Source organism: Notamacropus eugenii, chromosome 1 (genome assembly GCF_028372415.1).
Source record: "Notamacropus eugenii isolate mMacEug1 chromosome 1, mMacEug1.pri_v2, whole genome shotgun sequence".
In the NCBI taxonomy this organism is placed as follows: Eukaryota; Metazoa; Chordata; class Mammalia; order Diprotodontia; family Macropodidae; genus Notamacropus; species Notamacropus eugenii.
Window position 1 is genome coordinate 79,487,348 of NC_092872.1, and position 26,254 is coordinate 79,513,601.

General features: G+C 41.8%; 1 protein-coding gene across 3 annotated transcripts in view; it reads left to right on the forward strand.

Annotated features, from left to right (window-relative positions):
* The window catches only part of TMEM8B (transmembrane protein 8B), a 79,352-nt gene that overhangs the window by 14,966 nt on the left and 38,132 nt on the right, over positions 1–26,254 (forward strand). For all 3 annotated transcript variants that reach the window (XM_072607179.1, XM_072607169.1, XM_072607164.1), the window contains exons 2-3: positions 10,292–10,481; positions 18,108–18,315. In XM_072607179.1, the coding sequence (XP_072463280.1) occupies positions 10,292–10,481; positions 18,108–18,315 (398 nt within the window). The remainder of the gene's footprint in view (positions 1–10,291; positions 10,482–18,107; positions 18,316–26,254) is intronic.

Genomic DNA, 26,254 nt, shown 5'->3' on the forward strand with positions numbered 1-26,254 from the left:
ACATTGAACCTTATAGGACTGCCTCTGCTTGGATAAACAATCAGGTATGAGGAATATTGATAATAGTAATTATCATTTATACAGTGTTTAGATTATCTTGTTGGATCCTCACAGAAACCTTGGAGGATAGGTGCCTCCATTTTACAGATGAGGAAATAGAGGCAGAGAGAGGTTAAGTTACTAGTGTTTAGCTAATAAATTTCTGAGGCTGGATTTGAATTTGGGTCTTTGTGAACTCTAGGTTCAGCACTCCATCCTCTTTTTTGTTGTGTTTGTCCTTCGTTCTCGAAGAGGACCATGACATCAAGATGATGACATGACTTGCAGTTGACTTTGATTTGAGTGAGAGAGGGCTGTGCAGGGTCACCAATCTGACCTTCTTCTTCTGAGCCATCTGGATCCAGTGGCCTTATATTCATCAGGATGACTGGAGATGGCCCAGGATGCAATGTGAGACCCTGGTCCTTTCAGGCTCTTATCACAATCTTACTTTGAGTGAGATACACCCATTCAATGAATAGGCTTTTTTTAGTTACTCAAGGGATGGCCCCATTAATAAAAAAAAAAAAAAGTCAAACTGGGAGGGGAAGACCCTCAGGGTTCCTGGGTAAAAGAGGAACAATCACTATTTAGTTATTAGATCCACTAATCTAGGTGGGTGGGAACTTGCTGTCTAGTCTATGAGCTCCAGAATGGATTGGGTTTAAGGTTTGATCTTTGAGCAAGAAATGTAGCCAGTAAACCCAGAGGAAAAAAGGCAGCTTTTGGTCATGGAGTTTACCTTCTCCTGGGCAGAACACCAGGGGAGAAGAGAGGAGAGGAGAGAAGAGAAGAGAAGAGAGAAGAGGAGGAGAGGCTGCTACTCACTCACATGTTGTGTTTGTCCTTCATTCTTGAAGAGGACCATGACATCAAGGTGATGACATGACTCGCAGTTGACTTTGATATGAGTGAGGGAAGGCTCCCATTCACTGTACCACTTAGCTGGGTGATAGACATGAAAAGGAGTAAGTACTTACTCTTTGGAGTAAGTACTTTGGCTTCCCTGAGCTCCCCTCCTCACAGCCACTCCTAGAAGTCCTATCCAGCTTCAAGGTTGGGGGAGATGGAGATGGGAGAGGAAGAGTAAATCGACTTTGCTGTGACGAAGAGGAAGGGGGTTAGGCCTGATGCTTCTTAGATTCACCTTTCTGTCTTTGGAGATCACCAATAGCCATGTCTTGTCTTTTATTTCTGGCACCAGTGCTCCTGGGTTCCTCCTTTCCCTCAGAGAAATTCTGGCAACTCAGAGTCAACACCGAAACTAATCTCATCTTCTTTTCCCTTAAAACTGTTCTCTCTTCAGCTTCCTTAGTTTTGTTTATGACAGCAGTAAGTCAGCAAGTATTTGTTATGGTACTACTCTGTGCCAGGCGTTGTGCTAAGTGCTAAGGATACAAAGAAAGGCAAAAACACTAGGAGTAATGCCTCAGAGAACTCATAGATCCTCTTATCCATTAGCCCATCCAGACTAAAAAACATCAAGGTCATCTATGACCCTAGGTGGAGAAGTAGATAGAGCTCTAAACCTGGAATCAGAGAGACCTGAATTAAAAACCAACCTCAGAAATTTACTAGCTGTGTGACCCTGCACATGTTACTTCATCTCTGCTTGCTTCAGTTTCCCCAACTGTAAAATATATTCCCCAGGGTGGTTGTGAAAAGCAAATGGGATAGTATTGTAGAGCACAGTACACATGGTAGGCACTTAATAATTGCTTGTTTCCTTCCCTTCTCTTCCATATCTAATCTGTTAAGTCCTATTAGTTCTACTTCCATACCATCTCTTGCATTCCCTCCCTCCTCTTCATTCACCTCTTCCCTAACCCCACCCTATTTAAAACTATAACCATAGCTAGCCTGGGCTATCATTAAGGTCTCCTGCCTTCAGGGTCTTCTTTCTTTAGTTCATCCATCACACAGGAAGCAATCTTACTAACGCACATGTCTGACCACGTACAAATATCTTTAGTGGCTCTCCATTAATAGCTTATAAGACAACTCACAGACTACTTAGTATGTATTTTGTTCTCTACTTTTCAGGGACCAACCTACATTTCCACACTTGGTTCACATTTGTAAACCTTAAGCTGTATAAATCTGAGGGGATTAAGAAGATCCCTCCCTTCCCCTTGCCCCCATGAACTCTCCATTTCAGCCAACTTGGGTTACGAAACAATTCCTTCATCTTATCCCGCCATTTTTGTCTTCATTCATGCACTCCTCTCTACCCATGGAAATCTTTCTGTTCCTTTGAGGTTCAGCTCAAGCACCACCTCTTCTGGGAAGCCTTTCCCAATCCTGTCCTTACCTAAATCCAAGAGAATTTCTCCTTTTCCAAGTCTTCCTAGAGCACCTTGAATTGCTGGTGTCCATATGGCACCCAGATTTTTTACTTATTAGTAGACATGTTGTATGCCCCCTAGTGGACTGCAAGATCCAAGATCCAATGTATCCCTAAAGTCTACTACAGTGCCTTCTACATAGTAAGACCTTAATGTTGAATTAAATCAAAGGGCACAACAAAGGTGAAAAACAGCTGCTGATTATCTTGACTTCTATATGTCTCCTAAGGAGAATCAAGTTAATTTTTCTTGACAACCATTTAGAAGTGGATTACAACAGATAGTGCCTTTTGGTTTACCATTTGCTCAGCCCATTTAATTTGGTGCAAGGAATTTTCTTCCTTAGATTTTTGAATCTCTGTCCAGCCTCATCCCTACCTCTCCTGACCAGAATACTACCAAGGCAGCAAGCTCATCTTCCTGACCACCACTTGATAGGAACATCTTTAGGGTGCCTCCCACTGTGGAAATATTACACTAGACAAGTTAACACTATAAATTGCTGAGAAGATCCTGATGTGCATTGATAGAGGAAGTTGTCTCAAAGAAAGTTCCCTACATCAATGAAATTCCAGGCTCTAGTTTAAAGCAGCAAACAGAACAACTTGCTTCCTTCCCCCCTACTCCCAATCATTTAGACTTTCCAAGTCAGAAGATTTTCCTGAAAAAGCCATGCTCTCTCTTTGTTCTGCTATAAGACTTTTGGGTTAGCTAGGTGGGACAGTGGATAGAGCGCCGGCCTGGAGTCAGGAAGACCTGAATTCAAATTTGGCTTTGGACAAGTTACTAGCTGTGTGACCCTGGGCAATTCACTTAACCCACTTTGTCTCAATTTCCTCATCTGTAAAATGACTTGGAGAAGGAAATGGCAAACCACTCTAGTATCTTTGCCAAGAAAACCTCAGATGAGGTCGTAAAGAGCTGGACCCGGCTGAACAAGAACAAAAAAGACTTCTGTGGCAGGGAAGCACATGTTACAGGGTGATGCATGTTACAGACCACTTCATGATGTTTCTTTCCTGGTCTTGGCTCTTTGGGGGTCTAGTTTAAAAGTTCTTCATTAATGGGCTTAGGAGAGAGTGAACCTGACCATCCTTAGATGAAATAAGCCTTTGATTGGCCGAATTATTAAGTAACAATATGTGAAGATTTTGAACATCATTTCAAGGAGTGATGGTATGCAGAGTATACCATATGGAGGCACAGTAGGGGATGCCAATGATATGGACTAGGTGATCCCCGTTTTCATTAAACAGTTATAGGAGCATAGATTTAGCACTGGAAGGGACCTTTGAAATCATCTAGTCCAGGTCCCTTCTTTTATAGATGAAGAAACTGAGGCACAGAGAGAGAGGAAATGACTTGCATAAGGCTACATGAATAGTAAAGAGCAGAGCTGGGATTTGAAGGTCCTCTCAATCCAAATCCCATGCTCATATTTGTAGTATTGGTGAGCAATTCTGGGAAGGATAATGCCAGACCAATCCAACAACCAACAAGCATTTATTAAGCCCCTACTATGTGACAGGTACTGCCCTAAGCACTGCTCAGTTGAAGACAAAGTCAAAGTCTTTTCCCTCAAGGAAGTTACCTTTTCACTGGGGATGCTACACATACATGTACATACATAAGAGTAGAGGCTGGTTGAGTAAACAGATGAAATCACCCCACCACCAAAAATAAGAGAAAAGATTTTATGTCCTGAAGCATTCATCAGGTGAGAACATCTCAGTAGCTGAGGCATCTAGGTAGAATAGCGGGTAGAATGTGGGGCTTGGAGTCAGGAAGACCAGAGTTCGAATCTGCCCTCAGACACTCACCAGCTGTGTGACCCCAGGCAGATCACTCACCTTCTGTTTCCCTCAGTTTCTTCATGTGTACAATGCAAGATAATAATAATGCTATTTTATGAAGATTTTTATAGAAATTAATATATGAATATTATAATAATGGGAAGATAATTATAATAATGACATCATCTACCTTGCAGGATTGTTCTGAGGATCCAGTGAGATGATAATTGTAGAACACTTAGCGTAGTGCCTGGCACGTAACAGACACTATGTAAATGTTAGATGTAGTTAAGGTTGTTGTTGGTTTACTGGACATGAACAAGGGATGTGAAGGAAGTCCACTCACACTGGCTGAGGGGATGTAGGAGCCACATTCTGGGGATCAGATTCATAAGCCTGAGGAGTAGTTAGAATAAACACCCTAGGATGTGTGCTCCATTAAAAATATGCAGAATATCTACAAATGAATAGAAGGTAGTTTGGAGAGAGAGGGCACTAATAGCTGGAGGAGGGGACCAGGAAAGACCACACATGGAAAGGCACACTTGAGCAGAGTCTTGAAGAAAACCGGGGATTCCGAGAGATGAGGAGGGAATGCATACTAGGGATGGGAGACATCCAGTGCAAAGGTGTGGCGATGGGAAATGAAGTGTTGTGAATATAAAACAGCAAGTAGTCTACTATGGCTAGACCTGAGAGTACACAAAGCAGGGAGTAACATGTAGGAAGATTGGAAAGGTAAGAAGAGGCTAGTTTGTGAAGAGCTTTAAATGCCAGAGCACTATATATTTGATCCTAGAGGTAACAGGGAGACAGCAGAGTTTATTGAGTGCCATAAAGGAGTTGGGATGATATGGTAATATCTGTAATTTTGGAAAAAATCTCTTTGTCAGCTTTGAGGAGGATGAATTAGAGTGGGGAAAGACATGAGATAGGGAGACCAATTATGAGGCCTAGGCTCTTGCAGTAGCCCAGGTGAGAAGTAAAGAGGGCTGGAACCAGGAACAAACTGGAGCACGTCCAAAGGAGAGCAACCAGGATAATGAAGTGACTAGAGACTATGTGTGCCATATTATAGTTGCTTGAAGGAAATGAAGGTGTTTAACTTGGAGAACAGAAGACTTACTTGCTGTCTAATAGAAGCAGTTAGCACTGTTTGGCTCCAGTGGGCAAAACCAGGTATAATGAGTAATAGTCATAGGCAGGCAGATTCTGGGTGAATCAGTATAAAAGCAGAGGCCTCCAGTGGGAGCTAAGTATGATAACTTGTCAGGGAATTTTCAGTCAGGTATGGGCTGGACTACATGGCTCCTGAGATCCCTGAGAGACAGCATGGTATAATAGATGCCATGTTGTACTTAGAGTCAGGAAGGCTTGGGTTCAAATCTCACTCTGACACTTAACTATCTGTAAGACTAAGGGCTATGTATTTGACCTCTATGAGTCTCATTTCTTTATTGGTAAAATAGGAATAATGCCTATAGTATCTACCCGAAAAGGCTTAAATGAGATAATATAAGTACATATGAATATATAAGTATATAAAAAAACTCAAATGAGGTAATATAAGTCAAGTCCTTTGAAATCTTTGACATGCTTTATAAGTGCCATCATCTTTATCATCATTTTCATCACTACCACCGCCATCGCAGGTACTACCATTATCACTGCATCATCGCCACAATCACCACTGTTAGCACCACATCATCTTTACAACTCTCAGATTCTAGGTTGGCCCAGGAAAGGGAAAATGTCATCACAGCACACAGTTCCCCTTGGCTATCTTCCCATGGGAAAGATACAAAGAAATGTGTCCACACCAAGATAGTGCCCCAAGGACTGTCATGTCCTTCCTAGAAGAGGATACATTTACTTGGGTCTGAATCCTGAGTCCACAATTAGCATATCTACCAAACGGCTCTGCAAAGCGTTTGGCCTGATTAACACCCAAGGTAGTAGTCCCTGGTCTTCCTTTAATGTCCCTTAAGCTAATAATGGCTAGGCAATGCAGCCCTCCTGTGACTAGCTCTGTTTCTTTCCAAGCCATGGTGCTGACCTGAGCTCCTCATCCATTCTGCCATTAATCCAGTGTCTGATTCTGACACAAGGTCCCTCTTTCTCTTTTTCTACCTTCACAACACTCACACATGCAAGCACTAGGGAAAATTTGAGTCCCATCTTCCCAGTTCTGGTCTTTCCTATGTACTTGAATTAAAAGAGTCTTAGTTTCCTACATTCATAACCCACATGTCCCTTTAAATCTCCATTTTTTCCTTCTTCCCAATTTTCACTTGACTCTTTGCCAAGTAAATCTTCCTTTCTTCCCTGTTGGTCAGGCCCTCTAATCTCATCTCTCTTGGAAGGTCAGGCTCACTTGCTCTCTGCATGAAAGACAGTCTGGTGCTTCTGCTCAGTTACTAATTGTCAGATCTCCTGGGAGAGAAGATATAGTATATCAAGGGATATCATGTCGAGGTCTTTTTCCATAGCATTCACCTTAATTGCTTGGCACTGTTTGACTGCCAAATCTCTTAATACCATAGTGATGAAAGACTGACTCGTCTCAGGTTATAGTGCATAGTTTGGTCCAGAAATAATTCTGGTTAAATCTGATCCTTGGGAAGACCTCATATAGGCTGCTATTTTAAAGTTTTCCCAGGAGGCATTTCTTTCTGGAAAAAGAGGTCTGAAATTTCTTCTGCTGAAATGCCCTGACATATGGCCATGGGGAGAACTGCAGAGACTGGAGGACCTCTAGGATGCACTAATATTTGGGACTTATTAGAAAAGGCATGTATTAAATAATCTCTGAGGGTTTTTCTGCTACTCTGTTGCCTGTCAAAGATACATAAGACATGGGGCATATCTGTTGTTCAGTCATTTTTCAGTTGTGTTTGACTCTTTGTGACCCCACTGGGTTTTTTTTGGCAGACAAACTGAAATGATTTGCCATTTCCTTCTCCAAGTCATTTTACAGATGAAGACACTGAGGCAAACAGGGTCAAGTGACTTACCCAAAGTTATATGGCCCTGTGACACACACACAATGTCTGAGGCCAGATTTGAACTCAGGAAAATGAGTCTTCCTGTCTCCAGACCTGACACTCTGTGCCACCTAGCTGCACATGGGGCATAGTACCATTTCCTTATTCAGGGGCATCCTTTGTCTTTACTTTTCCCCCATTTTTCTTGCAGCTGAGCTCAGTCTTAGCTCAAGCTCCCTCTGTAGCTCTGCTCATCACATTACCTCATCTTCTTCCCTTTGCAAGATTCTCTCCCCCAGAGCCATGATTAACCCTTGAACCTCCATCTCCCATCTCTGTCCCTTTGTAGAGGCTGCACCTCATGCATGCACTCCCTTCTTATCTCCTTGTTTTAGAATTTTTCGTTTATTTCAAAGCTCTGTTCAGATGCCACTGTTTACAAAAAATCTTTCCAGATTACCTAGCTGCTAGTGCAGTCCTCTCCCATCCTTTATAAATTTTGTATATGTTTATCTATGTACATATCTTGAGGCTAGGGATGGTTTTGTTTTTATTGGTATCCTGAGTGCCCACCAAAAATGCCCAGCACATATAGCAAGTGCTTATTATGTACCTGTTGCTTGATTTTGAATTGAGGTTCTGATACTGCTCAGTGTGGGTATATCTACCTGTTTCTCAGTACTGAGTCCAAAGCTACCCTCCTGGGGTAGCTTTACTTGAGCCCTTGGACCTTCCTCCTCCTCCTCCTTCTCTGCTTTCACCAGCACAGTGCCTGCTGTCGCCTGAAGTTTTGTATTTCATGAGTTGTCCTTGGGGCTTATCCAGGGCTGGTTCTGGCTGTTGTCACAGAGTAGTTCCCATCATCCTTAATATCCTCAGCTTCAGCTGGATAACTGGGCTTCTATAATCCCTGTGACCTTCTTTGTCAAATTTCTCCAGAGACTTTCCCTCTGGAGTTCCCTGGTATTTGGGGATCTCCTTCATCTTGGAACTGCTTGAATAAAACTTCCCTAGTTGTGTCTTTAAATACCCAGAGTCCCAGTTGCTTGCCTCTTTCTACACTAGTTATAGTTTCAACATGTTCTCTGGGTCTCCATAGGCAGTATACTCATCTGTTGCTATCAGTCAATCAAACAATAAGCAATCAAGCTCTTACTAGATGCCAGACACTTTACTGGAGGCTAGGAATACGAATGCAAAAGCAGGACAATTTCTGCTCATTCACCTGGGGGAAGCAACATATACATATACAAGTAAATACGTAACATAGAAGTCATTTCAATCATTTGCAGCTAGGGGCATCAAGAAAGGCTTCGTATTAGGAGGTGGCATTTGAGTTTCATTTTGAAGGAAGCTAGGAATTCTAACAGGCAAAGATGAGAAGGGAGTGCATTCTGGGCATGGGGACAATCTGTTCCAACTCATGGAATTGGGAAATGAGCTATTCTGTATGAGTGCAGTAAGTGGGTTGGATTGTGTATGTGGGGAACTGTAGAGTATCAAAAGGGGAACGGTGTGTAATAAACCTGGAAAGATAGGCTGAAGCCAGAATGTGAATGGCTTGAAATGCTAAACATGAGTTTGTGTTTTCTATTTTTCCTTACAGGTACTAGGGAATTACTTGAACTTTTTGAACAGGGGAATGACAAGGTCAGATATATGTTTTGAGAATATCACTTTGGCAAGCTGTGGAGAGCATAGATTGGAATGGGGAGAGAGCCTTGAGGAAGGGAGACCAATTAATTAGAAGACTATTGTGAAAGTCAAGCCCTATAGATGATAAATACTACGATGGTGGTCATTTGGATGGAGAAAAAGGAATGGATTTGAGAGATGTGGAGGCAAAATCGCTAAGACTTGGTAACTGGTTGGATATGGTGAGGGAGAATGAATTGTCACCTGAAGTCACTATGATCTGGAGCTCTGCTCATCTCTCTAGGACCGCAAGGACGGACTTGCCTCCTGTCCTGTTCTCACTGCCTATTGCATTAGAGGTCTTCTCCCCTCTAATTTCAGGCAGACTGGGGCTCTAGGTTCCTAACTTCTCCCATCCTTCCTGTTCCTGAATAATCTCACAAGTCTTTTTGAAGTTTTCTCAGGGTTTTTATTACTCATTAACCATAGGGAGTTGGATAGCCGTGAGGAAAGTTCCAAAGTTACAAGATCTTAAAAACTGTTGCTTATCGATCCCTTGCTAAGTACTTTAAATACATTTTCTTATTTGATTGTCACAACAGCCCTGTGAGGTAAATACCAGATGTAGTGTCTTCATGTTACCCATGAGTAAATTAAGACTTATCAAGGTTGTTGAATGAAGCTGCAAGGTCACAAAGCTAGCAAGTGTCCGAGTTGAGTGGGATTTAGATCTCTCCTGATTTCAAGTTCAGTTCTGTTGCCTCTGTGCCATTTTGGACTCTTAGAATATATACCTCTCTCCCTTTTCTCCCTCTCTTTTTCCCTCCCTCTCGCTCTCCCTCCCCTCTCCCTTCCTCCCTTCCTCCTGCTCTTCCTCCCTCCTTCCCCTTCCCCCTTGCCCAAGGATTTGGGATTGTTGTTAGAGGTCTCAGGAGGGTACAGCTTCTCCTAGCATATGACAGGTGGAGTGAAGGTCTGTTTTGGTTACTGTGTGGGGATTTGGGAAACAACTGTTATAGCACCTTCTAGTCCTTGACCTTGTCCTCTGTCTTCTTGTTAAGGGGCTCATTGTGGTTCCTTTTGAGATACTGGGGTAACTATGGAGGTTTTAGGACTCACAATCTATTTCTGCAGAACTTATTTAGGTCACTGTGGAGGATTTAGGGGATCCTTGTGTGGAGACTAGGGAGCCAGAGTTTCCTTCGACTTTCATTTCTCTCTCTCCCTGGGAGGGGGGTCTGGTGGTGGTTTTTGGAAGTCACCATACTGAGTCTGGATGTTATCATTTGAGATGTTACACATTCTCTCTCTCTCTCTCTCTCTCTCTCTCTCTCTCTCTCTCTCTCTCTCTCTCTCTCTCTCTCTGTCTCTGTCTCTGTCTCTCTCCTTTTCCCCCCTCCCCTCTCTCCTTTTCCCCCTCTTTCCTCTTCTCTTCTCTCCTCTCCTCTCTTTTCTCTCTCTTTCTTTCTCTCCCCCTACCCTTAATCTCCCTCAGGGGGCCTTTTCCTGACTGATTACTCCACCTGCTCACCCCGAAAGCTGAGTCCTTTCCGCTCCTTTGCCAGCACTGAGCTCTTCCACTTCCATGTCCCTGAGGACACGGTCCTGGCTGTCTGGAACCTCATCATCTTCAAGGAGCAGGGGGGCACCTTTGGGGACCATTGCCCAGACCAAAGTGTGACTGTGTGAGTAAACTTGGTCCTCAGCTTTTGACATTCAACCACTCTCTGATAATGTGACCTCCCATTCACACCTCCTACCCCCGACAGTTGGATCCCCAAGCTTACAACCTGCCTCCTACTCCATTACTTGAACTCTCAACCCCACTTCCAGTCCATAGATAGCCTGGTTTCTCTCCCCAAACCCTTACAGTCTAACCTTCCATTCCAAGTCCTCTCCCTTAACCAAATGATATTCCACCCCTGATGTCCGATCTCACATACCTGAGAGACTTAGGCCCCCCATCCTGGGAATCTAATCCTCTTTTATAAAATGAGACTGGTGCTCTCAGGACCTAGGTCCCCTACCCTACCCAAGATCCTTTAGCAATGGATATCAGGCAAAAAGAGATCTCAAGAACTTGGAGTTAGGGTTGCATTTCTTGTCCATATTGCTGCCTGCTCCGAGGAGCTCCCCTTGCCTTCTTGGGGGTAAGAAAGCCAAAGATATCAGATAAAATATTAGTCGTTGTTCTAATTATATAATAATTAGTATTTATTCTTTTAAAAGTCCTTTATATCCATTATCTCATTTGATCATCACAACAAACCATAATTTGTATGGCATAAATATTATTCTCTTTTATGTATTGTTATCTCAGTTTATAGGCACTGAAGCTAAGGTGTCTTCCTCAAGGTCATACAGCAAATAAATGGCAAAGCCTGGACAAGAATCTCAGACTTCTTGACTCTTGGCTCTTTCCAGTGTGCTTATATTTCTCTGGAGGCAACATCCCTTTAAGATCTGCATAGATTGCCCTTGTTAGGGATGGGTATGTACAGAAGATGGGGAAGCTACATTGGGTCATTTTTTTTTTTAAAGAACTGTGCTTCATGGGGAGACCATGTTAGAACAACTTGCTCTCCTTGGAGAGTTTCCTGCTGTCTGTTCCAAATGAAGGTGGAACTTGAGGTAGAGGTGATAGCTTTTCATCCTTTTTAGAGCTCTCTGCCTGCTCAAACATGCCTTTTTGCCATCTGACTTAGAAGACTCCTGTGGTGAGGAAGTCAAAGTATGTCACTTGCCTTGTTACTAGCACCTCTGTCTTATTTGATTCTGAGCTGGTCTGTTGATCATAGCTTTGCTTTCTTTCTATTATCTCTTCATTTTACCTGTTTGGACTAGAAACTTGACCCTGTTTCATCCCAGACTTGCCTCGCCCCCTCCAACTTAGCTAAGTACCTCCTGGCTTCAGCCTTCAATTATATCTCTGCCTGAAAAATTGTCTGCCTTTGTCCTGAAAATATCAACTGTTGTTCACATCTGTACTCTGCTATAACCTCTAAGTTATATTATGGTGTTATCAGTCACCATCATTTGCTTGCTGACCTTGTATGCTAAGCCTTTGTGGGTGATTGTTTTCAGGGAATGGGCTCATTCTGGGAAATTTGTGTGTATGTATGAATATGCATGTGTATATATATATATATATATATATATATATATATATATATATATATATATATGTATGTATATACATATGTATGTGTGTATGTATGTATCTGCCAAACATTTAGAGCTATGGAATGGATAAGTCCAAGGCTATCATAAAGGGGAAGGAAATGCACCACTTTCAGATGTCTGAGAAGAACCAGACTAGCTCTAGGCCCCATTCCAGGTAGAACACATTCAACTCCTCTTATATCTGCGATTTAGGGCTGCATCAGTCAAACTAGAATGGAGAAGTGGTACTTCAGAAGCACTAGAAAGCTTCTTGACCCTCTTACTTGGACCTCCCTCAGTTCTCCAAAGATCCCATGAGGGTGTGGTATTCTCACTGGATGGTCCAGCCCTTGGGCTATTCCCATGTGATTGAAAACAACCAGCGTAATGCAGCATAAAAAGAACCTTGGATTAGAAGTCAGTGGACCTGGGCTTGAATCTCAGCCCAACTATTTGCTATCCATGAGAAGACATTTGCTTAATATCCAGGGCCCCAGTCATAAAATGAGTTGGTCAAGTTGACTTTTGAGGTGCTTCTAGCTCTGATCCCATGAGCCTCCTACTCAGTTCCTTTGAGGACTTCATCACCAAGTTGCAACTGGTATTTGAAGACCTGGCAGTGGAAGGAGGCTGAGAGTTTATGGGATCATAGCTTCAGAGCTAGAAGAGACTTTACAAGCCATCTAGTCTAATCTTCAAATTTTATGGATAAGAAAACTGAGGTTTTAAGAGGTTGTATAATTTGCCTGCAGTTATTTACATTTTGTCAGGGGTAAGATTTTATGACTTCAAGTCGAACCCTTTATCCACTATGCCATGTTAGGATTTAATCATAGGCTATGTAAGTTCCTTCAGACCTTTGGCTCAGGACTTGGACTGGAATAGTGAGGACCAGTTCCAGGAAGGCACTAGTGAGTCAATCTGGGATGAATATGCTTGGAGGGAAGAAGCTCTGCCACCAGAGTTTCTGAATCAAGGTCTGACTGGGCTTTCAACTTGGAGTTCTTCTTTGAAAGACAACATCCTGACCAGCCCCCCCATTAACCTATTTTAAGACTCCCAAACGAAGGCAGAAGAATGGAGAATTCCATACCTGGCTTTCTCCAGATGAAAAAGATAAACTGTTCTATGATGTTAGATTTGTGTCTCCATTGTGAGTGTCTCCATTTGTGTCTCCATTTAGCATGGGCTAAATACCTAATCACGATCAAGGAGAAAAACCCCTACTCTGTACTGTAGAATACCAGCCAGTCTTCCCTAGGGTACCCTTAGGTAAAACCTGTATCTCTGATTCTCTTTCCACCCCATCTCCTCTTCTCTCTTTGGGCTCTTGGGGAACTCTGTTGACCAAGACCTCATGAAACATGTGAACATTCCATCCCTGTCTGAGACAAATTCTGCAGTCCCTTCAGGGTTGTCCCCTTGGTTTCTGACCCAATGATTTCTTGAGAACTAGACTCTGTGCATGAATATTGGTAAACACGGAAAGGGTACATTATCTTGGGTATAACCTAATCTACCCTTCCAGGTAAATCTGTTGGCTAAAGACAATATGACCTGATTACTCCTGGCATAAATAAGTTAATTCTGAGTATTGTCACCAGTATCATTTGATATACACCAGGGCTGGAAACAGTTCTTCTCTATATGGGAGAATCAGCCCACATGATCTAGGCATTTGGTATGATATGATGGGAAAAATGGTAGATTTGGAGTCACAAGAAAATTTCATTTCTGGCATTTCTTACCTGTATTGCCTTAGAGAAATCATTTTTATCTCTCTGAACCTAAGCTTTCTCATATGTAAAATGGGGTGAATAATACCAGTTTACCTCCATCACAAGGTTGTTGTGAAGGTTAAATGAGATAATGTCTATGACATGTTTCATAAACCTTTAAGTGCTGTATACATGCCAGCTATTATTAGCAGCCTGCTGTGAATTTGAGGACATGCTCAGATGAAGTCTTCTTTGCCCTATGCCTCCGAGCCAATGTTTGGCATTCAAATCCTGGTAGGAAGAATTTATTTCCTTTCTGCAACAGACCAGTCTGGGAATTAATTAAGGTTAATCCTCAATAAGCCTGGATTTATCTCTCCAGTACCTCCTGTACCAGAACCACAGGCCTTCTTGAAAAAAAAGAATGACTCTTCTGTTGACAGGCTCTCAACCAGATTATTATCTTGCTTGGTATTCCTTCTGTCATGCCCATGCATTTAAGACAAGCTCTGAGGGGCTATGATCTATACTAAATTAGATTGTGGTAGGGGAGGAGGAAGCATACAATTTGGTCTAACAGAGAGAAAATCCAAAGACCAGATTTCAGATTCTGAGAGAGCAATATGAGCACACCGTAAAGTCATTCAGATTATGTAATGTGCCAGTGGTGTTCCAGTGATTTATGAAAGACACATTCTAAGACCTGCTGGACTAGCATGTGATCATCTGCTTTGGATGACATTCTGCTTTAGATCGGAAATGGCCTCACCTTCTTCTTAACTAAGACTGTCTCATTCCCCCTTCCTAGGCTTTGAGCTGTGGCAATCTGACTAATTGAATGATGGAAGCCCTGTAATTGCCATCTGTCATTGTATCTATACTCCAGCTTTGCTCCTCAGGCCATATTACTGAGTTGTAATCACTAGCACACCCCAGCATTTCCTGCCCCATCTTCCCCATCAAACAACTCCCATGGAGACTGATTTGAGTCATTCTGTACACTCTGTCATCCTCAGTCCAACCCAGGTATTGTTATTGCACCCACCCTCGGAATGAAACGGGGCGGGTGACGTTTCTTCTGAAGGCTCTTGGTGTGCTACAGATGTGCTTGCATATCTGCTTTGCCTGTGCCCAGGTCTTTCCATCTTCATTCCTCCCTGATATAGTGCATATACATGGAGAACATGGTATCTGTAAAGACTTTTACTGAAAGTTAGAGATTCCCAGAGTAGAAAGGTGGCATAATGATGGTATAATGGAAAAAATGATAGGCTTGGAGCCAAGAGAAGATCTCATTCTTGACATTTATTAGCTGTAGGGCCCTAGAGAAATCATTTTTACCTCTCTCAGCCTGAGCTTCCTCATATGCAAAATGGGGCTGATAATACCTGCTTACCTCAAGGCCATCTTGCTAACCTCATCCCTAAGAAAGAATCTCCTCTGTAATGCTCCCATTCGGCTTTTACTTGAAGTCATCCAGTAATGAGGAATCCACCTCTCCCAAGGCACTCTACTTTTGAACAGCTTTAAAGGTTAGAAAATCATTCCTTAAATGGAATTACTCTGGTTTCTATGGCTGCTTTCTATATTATCTTTCCTAGTTTTAGATTCTCTTGATCCCCAGCTCCTCTCCCTCCAAGGTTAGTAGAATGATTACCACATGATTGTAGACTTAGATAATTAAAGATTATCTAGTCCAATCCTTTTTTTTTTACAGATGAAGAAACTGAGGCCCAGAGAAGTTAAACAACTTGCCCAGGGGCAGGTGGGTAAGAACTCACAGAGCTAGGATTCAAACCTGGGTTCTCTGCTTCTAAATCTGGTGCTCTTTTCCACTGACCCTATGTACATCTAGATGCAACTGACCATGGGGTGGGGGGGAGACACAATGAACCTCTCTTTATACTAATTGAAGTGGGGGAGACTCTTCTCCTGACCAATCCCAAAGCAACTCCAAATATTTTAAAAGGTGATTTTGTCAAGAAAAGAAGGCCATTTAAAGTACAAAGAGTTACCTGTGAGTCACTTGTATTCCCTCCATGGGGGGATAAGGATCCCTTGGATGACCTTGTACCACTCTTAGCCTCAAAGGCAGAGGTCTAGCCAAGGAAAAGCTTTACTGAGTATTTGTTTCTGAATTGGTCTGGAAACTAAACAAAGAGACTCTCCTTCTAGCCTGAGATAGATTTGGATTGGCAGCACATCCAGATCAAGTGGGGCCCTCAGTCCCTCCAAGAACATACTTCCTAGTCTTAAAAACCATTCCCTCTCTGCCTGGGTTACTGTCCTTCTGATTAGCAGCTGCCCTTGGTTTCTGTGGGTTCTGCCCTAGTCTCTTTACATGGCTCCAAACAGTCTTGTCCTGGACTTTAACATATCCTCCACTGACTTTGCAGATATCTCCTTTGTCCTAGACCATCTATTCATCTGTTCACTGGAGGACTTAACTTTTTCCTTTCCTGCCTGGAACTCCTGTAAGCTGCTCCCCATTTCTTCTTCTGTTCTGATTGGTGGGGGCCTCAGTCAACTGCCTAATCTGGGCTCAGGCTCTGTCTAACTCTCATCAAATGCCCTCTCTACTTGACCCTCTTCCCCAGTGCTTTTTGCTCCTGAACCATAATCAAACCAGCCCTTTCAATGCTCCTCAAAAGGGTATGCAATTTACTCTGGCTCTACTTACTATCTTTGTGATTTAGGGCTAGGGAGTGGACATATGATTTCATCAAAGAAAGTTCTTCTGTCAATGTAGATGGCACCATCTCTTCAACTCCAGCTCACTTGCCTAGGGTCACAGAGCCAGTCTATATTAGAGATGGGACTTGAACCCAAGCCTTCTTGACTCTGAGGCTAACTTTCTATTCATTTTCTGCCCAATAACTTTCCAAACCAAAATATTCCTTTTTGGCTACCGCTCCCTTCCATTTGATTTCTCCCTCTATCAGCAGGTAAGCTCCTTGAGGATAGAGATTGTCTTTATTTTTTGCATTTGTAGCTTTGGGGCTTAGCATAATGCTTGGCAAAAATAAACGCTCAATAATTTTTTTTTAATTCATTCATTGATTCAACAAGCATTTATTAAATACATGATATGTGTCAAGTACTATACTAGGTTCTGGGTATATGAAGACAAAAAAGAAATAGTTTTTGCTTTTAAAGAGTCCGCATTCTATTGGGGGAAGATCATTATGTGTTCCTGGGAGTCCTATACTTGTGTGAGTGACTGAAACATGTTCACCAGCTGGTTGTTAGAGCTGGTCTTTCCCTTTGGTGAAGCTTGGCTTCACCTCATCTTCTAAGTTAGTATCCCTCCTCTGACACTATTTTTGTGATACTGAACAAATCACTTTAAAGTCTTTGAACCTCAGTTTCCTCTCTTTTAAAATATGGGGTTTGAACTAGATAGCTTCTGAGGTCACTTCTAGCTTTAAAATGATGATGCTACGATTTTGGCACAGTCTACCCAGTGGCCATGTTGCCTCCACTGTGGGCACCACAGTTAGTTACCTGGTATCTTTCTTCCTCACTACAGCTTTTCAGCAGTCAGAAGCAGACTCTCTGTCTCTTCTTGTTTGAAAGCTTGTCCACCCCCGCTAGACCACCCACAGGGTTCCTGCTTCCTGTCTGCAGAGTGCTGCCAGCTCCCAGCTCATTTACAGAGCTGAAATTACTGAACTGAATGAATGGTCCCTCCTGACTCAGGTTTCCAGCTCCACTCACTTTCCTAGCATTGCTTTGATGACTCATTGCTTAGGGATCCCCAGGGGGAAGGGCCTTCCTGAGGTGCCTTAATTATACTCATAAGATAGAAGACATTTTAAAAGTTGAAAAGCATATAATAATTCCTAGCAAGGGTAAGGGTTGAGTTGTATAGCTATATTCCTTATTCTTGACTTTTCACTGCATCTCTTAACTCTGATCCTTTGACCTCACACCCTGATGGTGGACAGACAGTCTTATCCCAACCCCAGATACCCTGACTTCTGACCATCTTCCCAATCTTTGATTTTTTTTTGGGGGGGGTATGTGTTCCATGTAAAGTCTATTAAGGGTGGTTGTTGAACTGTGTCCGACTCTTTGTGACCCCATCTGGGATTTTATTGGCAAAGATACTGGCATGGTTTGCCATTTCCTTTTCCAGTTCATTTTATGGAGGAGAAAACTGACTCACTTGCATGCCATGACATCACCTCCCTGATGTCACAGTCCTCTTCGAGAATGAAGGACAAACAGCAGCGACAACAGATAATGGTGGTGATTACTTATGTGATGGACAGTTCCAGTTTGTTTTCTTTATGACTTGGATATGATTTCTTTCCCTGTTTTTACTTTTTTTTACCTTACTTCCTGTTTGTTCCCCCATTTTCTGTCTTCTCCATCTCATTTTCTTCCCCCATTTCCTGTTCCTATTCTTTCAATTCATGTTTTTCTTAGGTATTTCCGCTCAGGGGCACCTCCTGTAATAAACCCTCTGAATACACACTTTCCACCGGACACAGTGGTGCCAGGGGTCTTCTCATTGACTCTCAGCTGGACGTTGCCCAACCGAACCTCAGGAATCTTCAATGTCAGCAGCCCTTTGCCTGGGGACTGGTTCTTGGCTGCTCACCTTCCCCAGGCTCATGGACGCATTTCTGTCAAGGTGGGTCAGACCCTTTCTCCATTCTACTTCTTCATTAAGTGCAGTGTTGGAGAACCAGTTCTAGTCCTGATACTAGGGGCCCAAGCCTTTTCAATCTCCTCCCCCACTCCCATCCTAATAATGGTTGGATTCTGGAAGATACAAGTAAGAAGTCAAGCCCAGAGAAGTCAACTAAGACTGAAAGGATCAGGCAGGTAACTTAGGTCTAAGTCTATTTGTTCCCAGAGTAACCAGTGATTCCTTAGCTATCAGTTCTATGGTTCAATAACTAAACTTGATGACCTACAAGGAATTTGAACATTTTGGCACTGAGAAGCTCTATAATTTTTATTACATTTGTTATTATTCATAGTTGTTATTAACAAAATAATATCAAGGTAAAATAATGACAATAGTAACTTGTAATGTCTTACAAAGTACTTCACATATATGATCATGTTTGGTCCTCATAAAAACTCTGAGAAAGGTAGGACCACCATTTTATAGATGAAACAACCAAGGCTAAGAGAAGTTAAGGGTCCTTGCCTAAGGTAACATAACTAATAGATAGAAGAGAGTTCATCAGAGGTTCCCCACTAGAATGCAATCCCAATGCATTCTTGAAGCAGGAGGGGAGATAATGTCTGGTCCCTGACCAGACAATAGCTGATCACTTAAAGGAGCAGTAAGAATCATGGCCACCATGCTCTGACACACTTACAAAATATCATGCTAAAGCACACAACATGTGTGGGGAGCTTTTTTACCATGACTGTCCCAAACTCTGGTGCCTGAACTAGCCTTCTGAGATTTTTTATTTTGTCTTTGTCTTTTATTTCGTCTTCTCTTTCTTTCAGTTTCTTCATCTTCTTAATGTGATTTAATTCACTCCAATCCAAGCCAATAAACGTCTATGAAGCATCTGCTATGTACAAATTAGAGTCAGTGTGGTATAGTGGATAAAGATCTAGACTTGAAGTTAGGAAGACCTAAGTTTATAAATAGCTTTTGACAATTAATGGCTATGTGACCCTGGGTGGGTCATTTATCTTCTCTGTAAGTCTGATTCAGGAAATTCTCTAAGATAGCTCTCAGGTATAGACAGGTGGGAGAGGATATTTTGTGTTAGAGTGTCATATACCCCAAGACCCTCACTGAAATAGGTCCACCTCTCATTATAATATTAATTCTTTCATTTCTTGTTAACCAACTAGAGTTGACTGCCCCCCTCAGGAACACCCACCCTTCTAAGGGCATATAAGTAGGTTTTGAGTAGGTTTCACGAGGGGTCTTTGGCATTCAAGAGTGTCACTGACCCTTTTGTTAATAAAATGCTTAGCATTATTAATAAAATAAAACTATGTCTCCTGAACTTGTCACATACCCACATATGACTAAGGACGTAGGAGAGGTCAGAATAGAATCTGGAAATTTGGCTTTATAGAAGAAATGATGCCTAAAGTGGACCTTGAAGGAAAAGGACTTCAAAAGGTAGAGATGTAGGGGGAACTATCTTGTCACGGCTAATATCATATGCAAATGTTCAACAATGGGAGGAGGATGACATGAAAGAGGGAGTAGGATAATTTGTTTGGACTGTAGAGTATGTGCAGGGGCTGCTGTAAAATAAGGGGGGAAAAGGTAATATTCAGCTAGATTGTGCAGGGCCTTAAGTAACAATCTAAAGAATATGTATTTTTATTTGATAAGCCATGAGGCTTAATAAAAACCCATGGAAAGTTTCAATTGAGGGAGTGCTGTTGTTAGATCCATGCGTTTCTGTAGGGATTCAAATAGAGGTCAACTCTGAGAGGTAGGGGTTATTATTATTCCCATTTTTGTAACTGAGGGAACTGAAGTTTGAACTCTAATTTGTACACAGGGAATAAGTGTACTCTAATAGGTAGTAAGTGTCGGAAGCTGGATTTGTGCTCATCTTCCTGAGTCCAGGCACTGTCCTCTATCCACGGTGCCAACTTGGTTGAGGAGAGGGAAGAGTTTTCTTGGTCTATCTCCTGACTACTCACTTATAGCCAATCAGTTGACATCTCTCTACTGGTTGTCCCTGTGTTTTGACATTCTCCTCCAGGAGGGTTTTTGCCCAAAACCAGGGTCTTCCATTTCATATCTCTCTGCTGTGCTGTTGCATTCCCCTTTCTATGTAGCGAGAACAGCCATCAATCTCTGATGACCAAGAGTCATCCATGCCGCCACCTTGTGGTGGGATGGAACTAATTCTGGCTTTTTAAGTCACCTCCAAGCCATACTTCAGGAAAGTGAAAAACAACTTTTGCTTCCTGATTCTCCTTTGCACAGTAGGAGAAAAAACAGAACAAAAGAGGATCTGTAATTCATGGAGGACAATATGGAGAAATATAGAGAAATAACAATAAAATCCTCAGATGTGTTTATACAAATATTCAACATACCAGTAGCAAATAGGGTGAATGTTAAGATAGATATTAAAAAAAAAGAGGCAAAATTGACCTGATAAGTATCACTGAGACTTTATGAGATGTGACTTATAACTCAATTTTGGCTCTGGATGAATATGCCTTATTAAGAAAAAACAGAATGGATAAGCTAGTTCTTTCTTCCTTCTTTCCTTCCTCCTCCTCCTCCTTTTCATCCTCCTCCTTCTTCCTTGAGCTAGATATTTCATTTCCTACCTTTGTACATCCTCCATGTCTGGAATGTACTCCCTTTTCATCTCAGTCTCTTCCTTTGAGCCTCAGCCGAGGTGTTGCTTTCTCATCTAAGCTTTCCTTGAAATACCTAGTGGCTTAGAAGTTGGCAGCAAGTATGGTACGCCATGTAGGCTTTGTCATGGAATTTAAGTCCAAATACTTACATTACAAGATGTTACATGTTTCTTTATATTCTAGCAGATGTTAGATCTCCAGACTGTCTGACGGGTTAATAATAGCATTTCTGGTTGATGTCAGTGCCAGGATATGGGGCTGCCTTGGTATAGATGCAATATTTGGAGTTAAACCAGTGTGTATGTGTGTGTGTGTGTGTGTGTGTGTGTGTGTGTGTGTGTGTGTATGTGTGTATGTGTGTGTGTGTGTGAGAGAGAGAAAGAGAGAGGGAGAAAGACAGAGAGAGAGACTAGGTCTTCTATCAATGTCTGTAAGAATTTGTTCAGATAGGGCCATTACCAGCAAAAGTAAAGAGGAGGGGATAGTTGGGTCTCCTCAGGGACACTCTTTATGCATTTATTCACCAAATATTGGAGTGTCTAAATATAAGATACTATATTTGATGATATAAAGGTGTTGTTTAGTCATTTCAGTTGTATCTGACTCTTCATGATCCCATTTGGGTTTGTTTGTTTATTTGTTTTTTTGCAAAGATACCGGAAGAGTTTATCATGTCATTTTCTAGCTCATTTTACACATGAGGAACTGACCGAACAAGTTGAAGTGACTTGCCTAGGATTACACAACTATTAATGGTCTGATGCCGAGTTTGAATTTGAGTCAGGAAGATGAGTCTTCATGATTTCAAACCCAGTGCTCTATCCACTGTACCAGCTAGCTTCTCTGATATAAGTGTATATTGCTATAAAGATATTCCTTGACTCAAGGAACATGAAAAATAATTGACATTAAAACCTATATGTGAACAATCAGTATTAAGTGGGATGTAATAAGCATCATGTGAATACTATAAACCAAGAGCTTTAAAGAATTTAAAGGAAAGAGAGGTTACTTCAGGATGGGTTGATTGTGAAAGACTTCATTGAGGAAGTGGTAATTAAACTGTGTGTTGAAAGAATGGATAGGATTTAAACTGGTAGAAATTGTTGGGCAGGACACTTTAGGCAAGGGAAACAGCATGAGCAAAGGTGTGGAAGAAGGAAATCTTGAGTTGAGTTTGGAAAACAATGAAGAATACTGTTTAGCTAAGTGTAGGGTCCAAATAATGGTAGGTAGGCCTGGAAAAATAATTTGGGATCAACTGTGAAACATTCAAATGTTAGACCAGACTTTAATTTTGTGGGCAATGGGGAGCTAGTAAAGGTTTCTGAGTAGTGGAGTGCCACAAGCAAAATGGCATTTGGAATCATTAATCTGGCTATGCTGTTCAGTACGAATTTGAGAGGCGAGAAGATGGAGGCAGGAATATGAGTTATTAGACTGCTTCAGTAATCCAAATTTGGACTGATAAGGAACTAAGCTAGAACAGAGGTAGTGGGAACCAAAAGGAAGGAAAGGTTGTAGGAGAGATTGCAAAGGAAGATACATAGAATGAAGGCATGGGAATAGTAAAAAAAAGACCATATGGTTTTAGTCTAGGGGACTGGGAGAATGGTGGTGTCATTAGCAAAAGGGTAGGAGGACATTGACCATTCTAAGTCTCCTGGTAGTAGGCCACCAAAAGATTATACCATCTCCCATGGAGTTGACAAAATAACTTCCTTAATGCTTAGATGTGACTCACCTTCCCCTGACTAAAAACTTTTTGTGACTTCCAATTAACTCTAGGATAAACTACAAACTCTTTAGTGGTGCATTTAAGAGTTTGGCTCCAACCTACTCTTTTAGCAATGTTTCATTTTACAGACATCCTAGCCAAAGTGAGCGTCTTTGAACCTGCCATTTCATTTCCTACTTTTCTTCAGTCATACAAGCTGTCCTTCATGCCTGGAATAAATGCCTACCTCATTTTGACTTCTCAGCATTCTTATCTTCCCTTGAGGCTCTATGTGGGTGCCATTTTCTCTCTGAAGGTCTCGCTGCTGTTAACGCCTTTGGATACCACTTCCCCCCCACCTGTCAGTACTCTTTCCCTTCCCACGTTACTTAATATTTACTTCTCTGTGTGCATATTGTATGCCTCCATTTAACATGTAAGCTCATCTAGGGAAGAGAACATTTCATTTTTGTTTTTGCATACCCAGCACCTAGTAGAGTATCTTATAAACAGTAGGCACTTCATAGATATTTATTGAATTGAGTTGAACCACATGAAAACCAGGATCCATTTGGCCTAGGGAGTTTTGGGGTATTTCCTAGTATTAAAGTTATAATTGTCATAGTATCTGGACTATTTGGTAACTTCTGGGAGTTATCTCCATTCCTTAAAGATATTAGCCAGGTGCTTCCTGCCCCGACATGTCAAACTTCTCTTTTCTGATGGTCAGTTAGTAAGTGAGGGTCTCAACTTGCTGGAACAATGAACCCAAACCAATATGATAAATGTAAATTTTTAACACTTTGATTTAAAAATTAAATGACATAGACTGTGAGAAACCTGAGGGTTTTAGTTGACTATAAGCTAAATATGAGCCAACAACATGATGTGGCTACTAAAAAAGTGAGTGTAATCTTAGGCTCAATTGGCTGTATAATGTCTAGAAAAGGAAAGGTTCAATTTTTACAGAAAAATGTAATTAATGACCTCTTCTGGTTAGACCACATCTGGAATATTGTGTTCATACTTATACTTGAAGAGAGATATTGACTAATGGCATCATGTTTAGAGGGGGATGAGGAAGAGTGTGGAGGCTATGTGATAAGAGGAATATTTGAGGGAGCTAGGGATTGTGAAAAAGTGGGAGGGGTGGGTGGGGGAGAGAACAACACTCTGGCTTTTTTCAAATATTAGAGAGGGCAATTGGAAGAGAATTTTTTCTAAGTAGTTCCAGAGGAAACAACCAAGGTTGCTGGTTGGAAGTCAGAGACAGGTAGATTTTTAGCTTATTTTATGGGAGAATGTGCCTTCAAGTGGAATAGTCTTACTTGTTAGTTAGTGAGTTTTCTGGCCTTGGAAGTGTTCAGACCAAGGCTGAATATTCAGTTGCTTTGAATGACATAGAAGAGATTCCTGCATAGAGTGGGTACATTGGACTAGATGATCCTCAGAGGCTCCTTCTACTTTAAGATTCCATGATCATAGGTCTTTGGTATACCAACATTGTTTCCCCGACTTGGAGGGCATTTCAAATCCCTTCTATTTTACATTGTGTCTGTCCTATCCTGTCCTGCTAATATTGTCTAAAAGTGTCCTTGCTGGAATCTTCCCTTCCCTTTCCTGGGCATATTGATAAACCTAGAGTCAGTTTTTATTCACAGGAGTACTGTTCTTTGGCCTGAGTTCTTGCCCACAATATAATCTCTCAGCTGTTGCTAGAAATGTGATAGTTAGATTTGGCAACAGAAGTGACCACAGAGCATGCCCACTAATTGAAACACAGGTTGTAGGGCCATATCAGTTTAGTGGTGTGATTGACCGCCATTGACCAGGTCCACCTGGTCATTAAATTTCAAGAAGTATAGACTATTGATTGACTGATCCAATGAAGAGCCCTCCCCACCTACATGGTAGAGGGGTGGACAAGTGTCTACTCAATTTAATTTAACAAACATTTATTAACCACCTACTATGTTCCAGGTACTATGCTAGTGTCTGGAAATACATACACAGAAAGAAAACATTTCTGTCCTCAAGGGGCTTACATTGTACCTGTGAGAAGTAACAGGTACATAAATAAGTCAGTATAAAACATATATAAATAAATAGGCAAGTCAAAATAAAACAAATATAAATTCAATATAAAAGATATACAAATAAAATCAAAGTGATTAGGAGTGAAAATACCAGTAAGACCCTTTGTAGGAGGTGCACTTGAACTGAGTCTCAAAGAAAGCTAGAGATTATGAGTCTGATGTGAGGAAAGAGAGCATTACCTGCACAAAGCCATGAAGGATGGAGCTGGAATGTCACGGAAGGTCAAAGTAGTTCAGTTTGAGTGCTTGGCTAGAAGAATTAACATGATACTCCTGTTCAAGACCTACAGCTGATCCTAGGGTAGTGAAATGCCTGAATGTTGACAGCAACAGGTCCAGAACAACTAAAAGAGTTCATAAACAAGAGTTAGAATAAAAAGGTGGAGACATGCAGTCAGGAAGACGTGAGGTCAGAAGTCATAGAACCCAGCTTAGGCAGGAAGGGTGAGCAAAGTGCTATAGATCTGAGGAGGCTAGTTTCAGAGCCTGGAAAATTAGAGAGTCAGAGAAGGAGACGCTGAGGTGAGTCTGTTTTATATTTTTTTCCTCTGTTTCAAATCTTCTTTTTTTTTTTAAATCACTTCTCTGTTTTATATTCTCAGCCAGAATTGAGGAGTTCTGGCTCAATGGGTTTTGATCATAACCAAAAGAAGAAAGGATTATAGGTGAACTCTCTTCGTGATTGGAAATGGGATTGGATAGGTTCTGGGAATACTGGAAGGCCCTCACATAGTACTAATGTCTGTTCTGCCTTTGTCTCCTATGGTTTCAATGATATATTTTAGTACATTTTCCCTCTTTCTCTCCCTCTATCCTGAGGATGTCTCCAGAATTAGTGTCAGAACTTATCTCTTTTGTCTCCTTCCCCGGGGTCTCCATGTTGAGAGTTAGCACTCTCATATAAATAGTAGAATGTTAGAGCCAAAAGGAACCATAGAAATTATCTAGTCCAACCCCTTCACTTTGCAGATGGGGAAACTAAGGCCAGTAGAGAAATGACTTTACTCAGGCCAGCCAACTGGTTAGTGACAAAGCCAGGACTTAAAGTCTAGATCTTCTGATTCCTTAAGACCTTTCCCCCATCCTATACTTCCTCCTGTGTGTGTTCGTCCTTTGTTGCCAAAGAAGACCATGCCACCAGAGGAATGATGACATGACTTGCACTTGACTTTGTTTTGAGTGAGGGAGGGCTGTGCAGGTCACCAGCCTGACTTCTCCTCCAGAGCCATCTGAATCCAGTGACCAGATATTCATCAGGATGACTGGAGATGACCCAGGATGAGGCAATTGGGGTTAAGTGACTTTCCCAAGGTCACACAGCTAGCGAGTGTCAAGTGTCTGAGGTGAGATGTGAACTCAGGTCTTCTATCCACTGCACCACCTAGCTGCCCAAATACATCCTCTTAGTTCCTGCTCCAATCCCCTCAGGATCTCCATGATTTGTC